This window comes from Bos grunniens, chromosome 8 (assembly GCF_055505025.1).
Source record: "Bos grunniens cultivar Pamir isolate PY7600 chromosome 8, Bosgru_T2T1.0, whole genome shotgun sequence".
NCBI lineage: Eukaryota > Metazoa > Chordata > Mammalia > Artiodactyla > Bovidae > Bos > Bos grunniens.
This window is the reverse complement of record NC_141172.1, coordinates 109,464,897-109,478,339: the sequence shown is the minus strand read 5'-3', so window position 1 is coordinate 109,478,339 and position 13,443 is coordinate 109,464,897. Positions and strand designations below refer to the sequence as shown.

At 53.6% G+C, this 13,443-nt stretch overlaps 1 protein-coding gene across 36 annotated transcripts in view; it reads left to right on the top strand.

Annotated features, from left to right (window-relative positions):
- The window catches only part of CDK5RAP2 (CDK5 regulatory subunit associated protein 2), a 183,952-nt gene extending 173,954 nt beyond the window's left edge, over nt 1-9,998 (top strand). For 22 of the 36 annotated variants that reach the window (XM_086413953.1, XM_086413944.1, XM_086413948.1 and 19 more), the window contains 3 exons: nt 6,014-6,140; nt 9,447-9,493; nt 9,908-9,998. In XM_086413953.1, the coding sequence (XP_086270079.1) occupies nt 6,014-6,140; nt 9,447-9,493; nt 9,908-9,979 (246 nt within the window). In that variant the 3' untranslated portion in view covers nt 9,980-9,998. Of the gene's footprint in view, nt 1-6,013; nt 6,141-9,446; nt 9,494-9,902 lie in introns of all 36 variants that reach the window. The other 14 variants (XR_015168772.1, XR_015168771.1, XM_086413946.1 and 11 more) reach the window with 1 other exon arrangement.
- The last annotated feature ends 3,445 nt before the right edge of the window (nt 9,999-13,443 follow it).

Below are 13,443 nucleotides of genomic sequence, written 5' to 3'. Positions count from 1 at the left end.
CCTTAAGGCAATGGCACCCCACTCCAGTACTCTTGCCTGGAAAATCCCATGGACGGAGGAGCCTGGTGGGCTGTAGTCCATGGGGTCACTAAGAGTTGGACACGACTGAGCGACTTCACTTTCACTTTTCACTTTCCCGCATTGGAGAAGGAAATGGCAACCCACTCCAGTGTTCTTGCCTGGAGAATCCCAGGGACGGGGGAGCCTGGTGGGCTGCCGTCTCTGGGGTCGCACAGAGTCGGACACGACTGAAGCGGCTTAGCAGTAGCAGGTCTCAGCTTAAATGTTACTTCAAGGTCAGAGAGGCTTCCGATCAGTTCGTCACAGCACCCTCTTCAGTTTCATGCTAACCTTTACCGTGCGTCACACTTACACACTTGTTTAATGTCTGTGTCTCTGTTTTCCATGAGGGGCCATGTCTATTTTGTTCATGTTTTTGAATGAATGAATAATTTCCTCTCATCCTTCTAAACCAGTGCTTGCTCATGTGATTTTTAAAGCACGTGTCTAAGCTAAATATTTCACCCTTGATATAGCGTTTTTGTCCTCAGTAGAGTAACGTCTGTTAAATAGATGGATGCACTTCTTGTTTCTCTTCCGAGTGTGTGTGTATCCGCGTGTATAAACACAGATTGTGGGCACATTGATCTCCCCCACTATAGTGCAAATTAGTCTAGGGACTGGTCAGTGCTTGTGAGGGTTTGCACCTTATTTCCGAGGTTTCTCAGGTAACTGATTATGCTTACTTTAGCATCACAGAATTTTAGAGCCAGGAAGAGGCCCTCGGAGACACTCCGAGATGGCTGCTGGCGCACACAGACCCCCGTGTGGTGCTGAGCCGCCTCCAGCCGCTTTTCCGTCCCTGCCTGGGTTTCGTGCGGCGCCTATTTCTTGGTGTGAAATCCGTGTGAAGCAGGTTCCAGGTTCCCATCAGCTGCTCCAGTGGTTTTTTTTTTACTACCTGGTGTTTTCTCTGAGTGTCATTAAATTGCCTTTCGCGTCTCCAACAGTCCCTAAGACTGCTCTGGAAAGTGTATATCACATGTATAAGTTTATCTAAGAAAGTTGTGAGGAGAGATACAAATATGTACACATATTTGTTTATAAAAATATTTATAGGGTGGGAGGAATTGAGAGAGTAGCATTGAAACATTTACATCACCATATGTAAACAGATAGCTAGTGAGAAGTTGCTTTGTGACAGGAGCTCAGCCTGGTGCTCTGTGACAGCCTGGTGGGGTGGGGTGGCGGGGGGGTGCAGAGAAGGAGGGGACATATGTATACTTACGGCTGAGTCACATTTTTGTATGGCAGAAGCCAACACAATATTATAAGGTAATTATCTCCCAATTGAAAATAATTTTTTTTTAAAACGTAGAAAATAAAAGACTGTTCACTCTGATCAACTGAATTGTCCAGGGGAATAGCTACCCAGACCGTCTAGTTCCAGACTTAATTTATGCTTTCAGACCCAGCAGGAAAATCACTCTCATTCTTAAAGTTTGATAAGAGATGCTGAAAAATAAAGCATAATTTGTATGGACTAAAAAAATGTTTTTAAGAGAAAGGATAAACAGGAATAGAAGAGTTTACATATGGGGGTGGGAAGGAAGAGGATGGAGGAACAAGGATAGAAGGTAGATTTCTCTGAATTGATCTTGTTTCATAAATTTGACTTTGAAACTCTATAAAATGCTTTATGTAATTGTAAATAAAAATTAAAATGGGGGGGAAAGCAATTTTAAAATATTCAAGATAAAACAAACCAACTTTCCTGTACATAATTGAAGGCATAACCACTCAAAGAGGAAACATTTCGCAAATTCCCTGCTGGTCCAGTGGTTCGCACTTGGAACTTCCACTTCAAGGGGCACAAATTCGATCCCTGGTCAGGGAACTAGGATCCTAGAGGCCACATGGCCAAACAGCGGTAACATTTCAGTGACAAACACAGTGATTTGATTGTATTTTCTTAGTGGAAATACTGAAAGAGCAGGAACGAACTGTCAAAAAATGTAAACTGTTTTTAGTAAATATATTGTTAATATTTGTATTGATGTTTTGAAATTACTATATTTTATCATAGGATAAAACAAATAACTTTTGTTGAAATTTTTACTATCAGGGAAGAGAAATGCATATATGTGAACTCCTGATGTATTTTCTATTTTAAAAATTTAGTAGTTTTCTTTACTTTTAAAAGACTCTGAAAATGTCCAAGCCAGTACCAGGGAGCACCCCTGGCGCCAAACTGGTTTCTAAGTACCTTTTATTTTCCTAAAGGCAGTTAGAACTCCTTGGTGCAATGGCTTGATTCCAGGTCTGGGGCAGGATTTGTACACCATGAGCTTAGACCCTCTTTTCATCCTAAGAAAAAAGGGAGAGGAGAGAGAGTGAAAGTTGCAGATGTTGCAGCGGTTCTCAGATCACGTGCCTCCAACACTATCTGGACCCTGGTCAGAAAGGCAGATTTTCAGGCCTCGCCCAAGACCCACGGAATCATGAAGTCTGGGGGTGGCCCCAGTGATCTGTCTTTACGAGGCTTCTTGGTAACTCTGAGACCCACTGGATTAAAAGAAACTGGAGACATAACAGTCAGATACAAAACATGAAGTTTATTTGGATGCTGAATCAAGTCAGTTGTTTTAAAACAATAATAAAAATTGTGATGCAATCAGGAACGTATCTACCAACATCTGTTCGGTGATACTAAGCAGTCATGCTCATTGTTTTAGATGTGATAATGACATTGTGGTTTTTTTAAAAAGAATCTTTTTCTTCTAGAGCTGTATACTGAAATATTTTGGGGTGAAACATGATTGGGTTCTAGGATTGAGTTTTTAAAAATAATTTTAGACTGAGGATGGGCAGGGGTGTAGATGAAACGAGTCTGGCCGTTAGTTGATAGCTGTAGCTGCTGCAGCTGGATGGGTATCTAGTGGTTCATTCTCCTGTTCTTTCTACTTCTGTAAATGTTTTGAGATTTTTCATTTTAAAAAAGAATAACAACCAACTGGGAAAAAAAAAACAAAACAGTTAGAGAAGTCAGGCAGCACACTCGTTAAGTCTCAGCTCTGATCTCAGCGCTGTGGCCCCGAGAAGAGTGGCTCTGTTGGCGTCCTGCTGGGGGTCAGGGACTCTGCTGTACAGTAGCATCTCGTCTTATCCCTTCCAGGAGCCTCCAGAGGGTTAAGGATTATTAGTCCTGTTTTTCAGAAGGAAGAACTGAAGGGAATCCCTGGTGGTCAGTGGTAAAGAATCCGCATGCAATGCAGGACATGCAGGTTCGATCCCTGGGTTGGGAAGATCCCCTGGAGGAGATGGCAGCCCGCTCCAGTGTTCTTGCCTGGAAAATCCTCTGGACAGAGGAACCTGGTGGGCCACAGTCCATGAGGTTGCAAGAGTCGATCACGACTGAGCGACTAAATCACCATGAGAACTGAAACTCACTTGCTCCATCATCTTAGCATCTGGAAGCAATGGAGCTCTGGAGCCCTGCTGTCTTCACCCTGGCATCTTCATCCTGTGAAAATGAAGATTTTTAGTTCAGAGAGACAGCAGACACTTGTATATAATGCCTTGTCTTCAGTGCTGGATAGAATTCAGGGTGTTCAGGGTGTTTTGAGAGTGCAGGTGAACCCACCGCTTGGCATATGCTCTCACAGCACCTACTTTGAGCCAGTCGCTGGGGAGTCAGAGGGAGGAATTGAGTTCTGCCCTCAGGGAGCTTATAGTGTAGGTGGGGAAGCGAACAAGTAATGACCTGTTACAATCCGCCGTGAAGTGGGAAATGTTAGGGAAAGCCCTGGACACGATGGGCACCCAGAGGAGCAGTAAGCAGCTGAGGCTGTGGTGGGGAAGCTTCTCAAGAGGGCTTCCTGGAGAAGATGCTGTCTGAGCTGACTTGAGAAGGAGAGGTAAGGTTGGGCAGGCAAGTAACCGTCCTCCCTGTCTTCAGGGAGCCTCTCCTCTGAGTCTCTGCCCTCTGCCGTGTGACAGGAGGGTCACGCATCATCCCTGTTTACAGATGTGGACCCAGGGCTCCGAGTGAAGAGTGACCTTATCCCTGAATGTGTGGCCTGTGAAGCCGCGGCCAGAGCAGAAGTCTCCGGGCTCTCAGCTTGAGGAGGAATCAAAGAAAACCTCGTGTTTTAATTAGGATCTGTTTTGGAAGCACTGTCGAAGTCCTTGTAGCTGACACGATTGGTTAATCTTAAAAGTAGGTTAAAGCAGGGAATCAAAAAATGATACATACCTTAAACATCTCAGTTTAACTTAAAAACAGTGCAATGTACATTCATTTGCCATTCTTTTGATGTCGGGCCAGGGCCTCTTCTTTGAATATGGGTCTGCTGATTGAAGTTCCCCGTCTCCTTTCTTTCATAAACTACATCCATAATGTATGTCTGTCACTTCCAATTTCTGTTTCTTGAAGATGAAGAAAAAACTTAGGTACTTGGAAGCAATTTGAATGTAGAATTCTTCTAGACTGTGTTCCTCCCACATCTTTTAGAGTTGACTCACCCACAGCTAATTTGGCAGCAATGTGGGTTTTTTTAGTGACTTGCCTTTATCAGGTCTTCTCTGAAACATATGCAGGTTTTCTTTCAACCGGTTCTGTCTTTTCATACACATATTTCATAAGTTTACTTAAAAATTAAATCACATAACTGATTATAAGAGCCTAAAAAAGTTTGGGGACAAACTAAAGCGGTTCTCCGTAAGTCGGCAGCAGAGGTGTCTCAGTGGCGCACAGGGTGGCCGGTGCCAGGCAGCCTACAGTCCTGGTGTTTCATGAGGAAGCGAGTGCGCGTCACCCCACGCACCAGTTCCGTGGAGGCTAGGCAGGAGGGCTGCTGCGTGCGTCGTGCTAAGCCTCTTAAGTCGTGTCCGACTCTCTGCGACCCCTTGGACTGTAGCCCGCCAGGCCCCTCTGTCCGTGGGATTCTCCAGGCAAGAATACTGGAGTGGCTTGCCTTGCCTGCCTCCAGAGGATCTTCCCGACCCAGGGCTCGAACCCTGGTCTCGTCACGTCTCCCGCATTGCAGGCGGGTTCTTTACCTCTGGTGCCATCAGGGAGGCCCGAGAGAGTCACCACGGGCTGCATATTCCACTTTAGGGGCCTGGGGGCTGTGGGCTTGTCACCGTCTACTCGCTCCCCGTCTCTGAAAAAATCAAAGCAGGCTCTCCGAACAGATCATACCCCCCCTAATAGTATCTTTATATCCTCTTTGTAAGATGTAAGCATTAAAAATAAACCAGCATTATAGTTTTGGGGGGGAAAAACTCAATTCTGATAAATTAAAAAAACGAAAAACAAAATATTCCAAATCCCATCTCTCAGCAATGGAACACTGTAAACATTTTCACGATGTCTCTGTTGTCAGATGGTTTAGACGTCTTGATATACACGCCTATGGATAGAGATATATGCGTTCAATTTTGTGAAACCGGCGTGCCCTGGCACACAGGAGCTGTTCTGGGCTCTTCTGTCACTAATTACCATCATCTCTCAATGTCAGTAAATGAAGTCCTACAACATCATTTCTAATAGCTGCGAAATTGCTCCATTGTATATAAGTGCCATAATTAAGTTACCTAAATCCCTATCGAAACAAACCAGGTTGTTTATTTCGTCCTGCCCTGAACAGTGCTGAGGTGAACATCCTGGAGCCAAGGCATCTGCTTGGGGCTGCACTGCCCCTCCTTGGGGGTGTATGTCCAAGCGTAGACTCACTGGTCAGAGGGTTAAGTGCATCCTAACATCTGCTATGTCTCGGGGGCCTGGGTGCACCCTGGGGTGCCCCGGCTTGCAGCTCCGCCAGCGGTCCTGAGGCCGCTGTGCCTGCACGCTTGCCTCCATCTGGCCAGCAGCACGTGGCTTCTAGCTTTTACTCAGATACCTTTGTTTGGAAGGTTGAGTGCTTTTTATATGGTTTTGCAATTCTTCCTATATGATCTGACGTTTCTATTCTTTGTTCTTTTTTTTTTTTCTAAATCCCCTTCTCTTTAGATGGGAGAACTGAAGGCAGAGATCAGCAAACTCCACAAAAAACTGTTTGAACAAGAAAAGAAGTTGCATAACACCCTGAAGCTGTTGCAACTGAGCAAGAACCAGGAGAAGGTCATCTTTGACCAGTGTGAGTGGCGGTGGGGTGGCTGCCATGTCTGGGCCCTACCTCTGGGCGGACTAAACCCGGCCCTGGGTTGTCCTGACGCCTCCTTCATTTGGGTTTCCTTGCATCTTTCACCCGGGGTCCTCCGAGAGCCTCTGGATGGCACAGCCCCCGCTGGACCGTGGGCTGGTGGCCTGTCAACATCCTTAACTTACAAGGGGCCTTGTGGGCCAGACCCAGGCAGAAGCATCAACGACCACAGGGTCCCTCGTGTGTTAGGTCCCCGTGGCTGAGCACAGAACGGCTGGGAGGTGGGGAGGCCCCTTTGGGGGCTGTACAGGGCCGTGGAGGGGCGAGGGTGGTGTTGAAAGCTAGTAGGGAGGTAGCCCTGGCAGACTGGCGGATGTCTGTGGGGCTCTGGCCTAGGAGATCAAGTCCCTTGTAGAGAAGAGGGGCACTGGGAGGGGGTCTGCGTGGGGGCAGTGCCACCGAGGCTGTGTCTGCGGTGGCGGCGGGCCGTTTGGCTGGGTCAGGTGCCTGCAGCCGGAGGAAGAGGGAGCGCGCTTTGTGCAGCCCTGAGTCCAGGGAACACTGGGGTTCACAGCCAGCAGAGCCCTGTGGCTGTTGCCCCAGGCAGTCCCAGGCACAGGAAGTGAACCCTGCCTCCAGGAGAGCAGGTTCCGGAAGTGGGTTCAGATGGCTGAGTCACTGTGGCGGACCCAGGGCCCAGAACCCAGCGCCGAGGCCTGGGTCGGGGAGCCGTAGCTCAGATCGCCCCTTTCCTGCAAGACCGGGAATAAATGACTTTAGCTCTCCAAGCTGTAGAGTCCTCACCTCTAACCGGAGACGGTAATTCCAGGGGACTCAGACTGGCTGGATGGGCCTGGGTTCTCATCACAACTTCATAAAGAAGTGCCCCTGTTTTCTCACCTGTAAGGGATGGGAGTGATGTCTCAGCTCTCTTGTACGTCTTCCTGGGACAGAAATGCTCCATCAGTGTTAGTTCTTTGGCTCCTTTATTCCACGAGGTCAGACTGAGCTCTGTGCATGGAGGTGGTGGCAAACCAGTAACCTCCGATGTGTCGTAGCATCTCCCCTGCTAGGACGGCGTCACCATCTCCGTATTTCTCCCCATGGCCCGACCCAGAGTCCGTCTCAGCTGTGGGGAGGGCCTGCCCAAGGTTGTACAGCGAGCGGGCGGCTTGGCCACGCTTGTGAGTCCCCCCAGGACCCCAGGCCCTCCGGCCTCTCCCAGGGCTGCTCCAGCTCTCAGGGACTAGGTGGAAGCTGGGGAAATGTCCCCACCTCTCCCTAACCCCGCTTGGGTCAAGGTGGACACGCCAGCTCTGCTCAGAATCTGCCGGGAAAGGAGGGGACAGACAGAGTGACTGCGAGAGCCTCCCGTGTGGTCTGGGGCTGCCCACTCCACGTCCCGCCTCTAGTGGGCAGGAGCCTCTCGGGGTGCTGACTGAGGTCGCAGCTGACAGACCGCCTGTCGCCGCTAGACGCCACTGAGGCTGGGGTCTTTGGGGGAAGGGGTCCAGTGCCGTCAGGCAGACCTGGGCTCTAGGCACGCCTCTGCCTGGGGCCAGCCCTTCCCCACTCTGCCCTTCGGGCTTCTCGGCTCAGTGGGGGTTCTTGCTCGGAAGGTGGGCGGTGCTGTTCAGATGCGGGGGCCCCTTCAGACTTGGGCCAGGTGAGACGTGACTCGTTTGATACTTTTAGTGCCACGATACTTACTCTTCTCTGGGTCCCAGGCCCCTTGGCGAATCTCAGGAGAGGTGCTGTCTCTCCCCAGAAAGATGCACACAACTGTGTACACACAGATTTGGACATGGTTTCCGGGGATTTAGGATGCCCGGAAGCATGACCCTGGACCCAAGTTAAGAACTTCTGCCCTGCAGCATGGGGCTGCGGTGGCACAGGTGGCAGCGGGCACCTCTGAGATTCACTGCACCCAGTTAAAAACAAGGCCACAGCATCTGTGCCCGCCCCATGTCACAGAGTATGTGCAGACTCCATTACCTCCAGATGGAAGCTTTTGTGAGGCAAGAAATAAGTATTTTCTCGAGGCCACCGCATGGCACCTCTTCGGAATAAGCCAGCAGGGAGTTGGTCTCAGCCTCACTGGCCAAGGACCCAGTCCAGAAGACTGTGTGTCCTCCCCTGGCGTAGACGTAGTCCCTGGCCATCTCAGAGGCCCGTTGAGGGCGTGTCCTGATCCAGCCCGACTCCGTCAGCGGTGGCCTTCCCCCTTCTCCTGGCATCTGGGGGACAGACGGGCTGCGGGGAGAAGCTGTCTTCCTTTACAGCTGTGCCCCGAGGTGGGCCCTCCACCTGCCCATGGGTTCCCACGTGCTGGGCCTCTGCCCACAGCCATGGAGCCCAGGGAGCTGCAAGGTGGTCCCGCCCCAGCCACTTCTCCAGGTGGAGCATGCTGCCCGCACAGGGAGCTGCCCCGTGTCCGTCCGTCCGTCTTCCCTGTGGTCAGGCGCCCACCCCGGGACTGCACTGCCCTCCCGCCTGGCCCTGGCCTGCACACCTGCGTTTGCTTGGAGCGGGCACTCCCCATTCCCAGAGTGGCTTTTCCGGGGGATGAGGGCTCCAAGACGGGCACAGGCCTCTTCCCTCCCCGCACCGCGGCCCAGCCCGCAGAGGTGGGCTCGGGGGTCCCCCTGCCCCTGCCGGGCCTCAGTTTCATCTGCAACGTGGTGTCACATGCCCTGCCTTCTGGCATCACAGAGCTGGTGGCTTAGACTTGAGGAGGGGTCTCTGGCCCACCCTCTCTGACAGGTCACTTGGTCCTGGGTGTGTGATGAGGTAGACACCTCTGGGTCTGGATGCTGCAGGACTGTCCACAGGCCTGAGCCTCTTGCAGCTGGAGGCCTCCTCCCTGCCCTTGGCTGGTACGCCGTCTTGCAGGGCATCCGTGTCTGATCGCCCCGTTCTCTCCTCGAGGCCTCCTCCCTGCCCTTGGCTGGTATGCCGTCTCGCGGGGCATCCGTGTCTGATCGCCCCGTTCTCTCCTCGAGGCCTCCTCCCTGCCCTGGCTGGTGCGCCGTCTCGCGGGGCATCCGTGTCTGATCACCCTGTTCTTTCCTCGAGGCCTCCTCCCTGCCCTGGCTGGTGCGCTGTCTCGCGGGGCATCCGTGTCTAATTGCCCCATTCTCTCCTCGAGGCCTCCTCCCTGCCCTGGCTGGTGCGCCGTCTCGCGGGGCATCCGTGTCTGATCGCCCCGTTCTCTCCTCGAGGCCTCCTCCCTGCCCTGGCTGGTGCGCCGTCTCGCGGGGCATCCGTGTCTGATCGCCCCGTTCTCTCCTCTCTCCTCAGTGGTCGTGACACACAAGGTCCTTCGGAAGGCCAGAGGGAACCTGGAGGTAATGTCGCTTTGAGGCCGTCGTGCGGAGGACGGGGCGTGGGGTGGGGCTGGCAGTGGCTTCCATGTCAAAGATGAAGGTGGACCGGTCACCTGTTCTCCGCCAGCTGTGTTTTTCTGCCAGCAGTGCATGGAAAGTTTCGTTTTATCGTGCCTCGTTTTTGATGGTGGCTCTAGTTATTGGTGTGTTGTTTTTTAACCGGTGAGAAACGCAGCACACGGTGCCTGACACATAGTGGGCATTTGATAAATGTTTCATTATCATCTGGTTCTATAAATATTTACTGATCAAACAGCATGTCTTTGAAAGTAGTTTCAGAACTACTCACCTTTAACCCTGTCAGGGATCATACTCCAGAAACCCTCCATGTGACCTAAAATTCTCATTTTTTCCCCCTCCCTTCTCCTAGCTCAGGCCCGGGAGTGCCCACCCTGGAACGTCCAGTCCCAGCCGACCAGGCTCCTGAGGAGAACTTTGAGCCAATAAAGCTTGGGGTTCCCGCTGAGCTCGTCCTGCCTGTCTGTCATGGGTGGGGCTCCTGCTTTGGAGGGGAGAGGGGCTGTCTGGTCTCTTCCGATGCCCACCCACCATCTATCTCCTTTCCTCGCTGGTGTCCAGCGGTCCTTCAGAAACCCACCCCCACCCTGGGCCTGCAGAGCGACACTCCATTGCTCAGTCCAACGCTCACCCCGAGGCCTCTGTGGGGGTGGGGACTCTGGGGTGGTCCAGGCTGCTCGTGTGGCCGCAGGACAGCCGAGCGACCGGCCCAGGTCCTCTGCGCCCTCCTGTCCTTCCAGACCCCGAACTGGGCCTTCCACCGCTACCCCGTCAGCTCCTGAGACGACGGTGGTGGAGGCGACGGGATGGCATCCGCTGGAGGCCTGGGGCTCAGGGAGGCAGAAGCCTGGGCTACAAGTAGGCCTGGGCCCCCACCTCTGCTTCTCACCAAGGGATGGGCAGGTCGGTGGTCAGGAAGGACCGTCTCTGCTTGGCTTCCTGTCATCTGAGCACTCATCTTAAGAAATACTTGCACACACGTACCTGAGTCCATCCCAGTGCGGGAAAAGTGAGATTTAGTCGTAATGTGGCCAGCTCCTTTTTCTAGAAGTCTCACAGCCGAGTTCCTCAAAGGAAGCTCCAAACAGCCCACAGGAGGGCTCGGCACCACAGTGTGGAGGGAAAAGGAGTCCTGGTTCTAGACCTGAGTGGTACGCTTTTGTCCTCAGTCAATACACCTGTAAAATGGGAATTGCCCTTCTTTAGCCCAGACCCGGTCACGCAGGTGAGTCTCTGCCGTTTGGAAGTCACTAAACAGCGAGAGCCTTTCCAAAAACCAGTGTGTCTCAGTGGCGGTTCTCAAGCAAGTTACGGAAGCCCTGCTTTAAGGTTCCGTGGTGACGTGCACAAAAGCGGGCGTGTTGGTGGGGATGGGGGCGGGGGCGGGGATGGGAGTGTTGGTGGGGGTCCAGGGGGCAGGGAGGCGGGTGGGGACGGGGATGGGCGTGTTGGTGGGGATGGGGGCGGGGATGCGGGTGGAGGTGGGAATGGGGGCGGGGGCAGGGGCGGGCATGTGGTACAGTGGTCAGGACTCGGGCTAGCCTCGGATTCAGATAGAAACACAGGGCAACAGTCAGTGCCTGCTTCATGGCTAGTTCTGAGTACGTGGCCTGGCACGTGGACGGTGCTCAGCCTGTGGGAGCTTTCTGGAAAGTCCGTGAGTGGAGGTCATGGTCCGTCCCTGACCCTTTGGGTGGCATACACTGGGCGCCTGAGAGCAGGGGCCTCTGGGAGCCCAGGTGGCCATTGGCTTCAGTCGCCCACAGCTTCTCAGGAGCACAGTAATCCAAAGCAGAGCATCTTTGTATCCCCCAGTTGAGAATCGTGTGAAATATTTCCAACCTTGGGCTAATGAAGGCCCGCCCTCCTCTCCGGGGAGGTGGAGGAGCAGCCCCATGAGTTTGGACTGGATTGGGCCAAGAACATCCTTGGCAAATAGGGATGATTTGGACCTCGGGGAAAGCCCCCTTGTCCCTGGCGAGTTCATTTTACCAGCAGCTGGATTCAGGAGGCTGTGAAGCCTTCACAGGAGAGGCGTCTGTTTCCCCGCTCAGGGCAAGGAATCACCACGTGTGGCTGAGGAGCTGCCCCTGAGAGACGCACCTGCAGGGAACAAATACAGAGAGGAGGGGCCGAGACTCCGGCTCTGCCCGCGGGCCCCCAGGCTGGCGCCCACCTGATGAGCAGTGCCACGCTGGGCATCGTCTCTTTCACCTGCACCGCCTGCCCGTTTTACAGGCGAGGAAACGGGTGGGCCATCACCAGAGCAAGTGCTGGAGCCAGAATTTGAGCCTGGGTCTGTCGAGACCTGTTCCCAAAACGGTCCTAGTCTCTGGACTATATCCTGTCTCCCCGAAATGCCAGCTTTTCCAAAAAACTGCAGCTCTCCCCAGCATCAAGGCCCGAGTAGTCTCCTCTCCCTCTGCCCTTTCCAAGAAGACGTCTCTGGCTGGCCGGAGCTGGGTCTCAGAGACGCACAATTGAATTCCTCAGACCCAGCAGCCCCAAGACCTGCTTGTGAACGGGGCTGTGCATGGGAGAAAGAGTGATGTTGTTAATAAGGCCTCTGAACGGTGGGGGCAGGGAACCCTGCCTGGGGGCTCCCGACCCTACCAAATTGCCTCTTCAATCTTAGCCGTATTTTAAACCTTAACTCAAAAATTCGGTTATCCCAATGACTCGTCCCGTTCCCAGAGAATCCCGGGACGCTGCCCTGGGGCCCGGTCATGTCTACCTCTTGCCGCAAATGGGGCCTTCCCAGCTCGCTCTACTGGGTGCCAGGTGGGGTGGGCCTGCCCGGGGCCCCAGAGGCCCAGGGTCCTGCTGTGGCCTTCGGGGCTCCTCATAGAACCTGCTGCCGTTCCCTCACCTGCCAGGTGATGGCGGGAAAGGGTAAAGGTTTGTAATGGCCAACTGTGAGGCCCACGGGGACCTTGGCCAGGTCGCTGGGATTTGCCTGTTTCTTCCTCCCTGAAGGCTCTGCCCAGCCGGCAGCATGTGCTGGAGGCGTCCTGGACGCCTTGCGCTCCCCTGCCCTCTGTGACCTGTCCCACCCCCGACCCCAGCCTCTCTCTCCGCGCTGCCTCCCAAGGCCACGCCTCACTTACTTCCAGATGGGCCACCTTGGACTGTTCTCTGTCCCCTGGACCACACGCTGCAGGGGCTCCCCAGCCGGCCTCCCCGTGTGCACCCACACCGGGGCTAGAACAGTCTTTGAGATGTGGAGGCGACCCTGTTATCTTCCCGGTGTGAAACGCGGCAGCTTCCCCTTGTGGCTGGCGTCCCTCGCGGGCCTGGGTGTGCCGAGTCTGCCCTCCTGAACGGCAGCCGCCTGCCTGTTTCTCAGCCCCCACGCTTCAGCTTCACAGGGCTCCCCTCTCAGCCACAGGATCAGTGCACATGCTGTCCCCTGCCTGCGGGCTCCCATCCATCTGCTAGCTTCTCTTGTTTCTCTTGCTGGTTGCCTCAGAGCCTGTGCAGAGGGTACTTTCTCACCAGGAGCCCCTACTGTGCGCTGTCCCAGGTGATGAGTCCCATCACTGGCACTTGGCCACACTTGTGGCTTTGGATTGTGTAAGTGTGAATGGCTGGGGGGATTATGTCTCCCCCATCCCTAGCTGGCAGGCCGTGAAGGCACGGAACGCACGTGGTACTTCCCCACCACTCCAGCCCCCAGGGCCAGCCACAGGCCAGCAAATATATTCAGTCACCAGACACTCCCAAGGCTTCTCTCACCTCCTTCTGGAAGGACTCAGACTGGTGGGAAGAACAAGGCCAATAGGGAGGGCTTGTTCAGGAGGTCCCGTGGCCCGGGAGGGCAGTGTAGCACAATCACAGGTGATCATGTGAAGCCTCATTGGGGAGATGTTGCTTTTCTCAGGGGAAGGACCGAC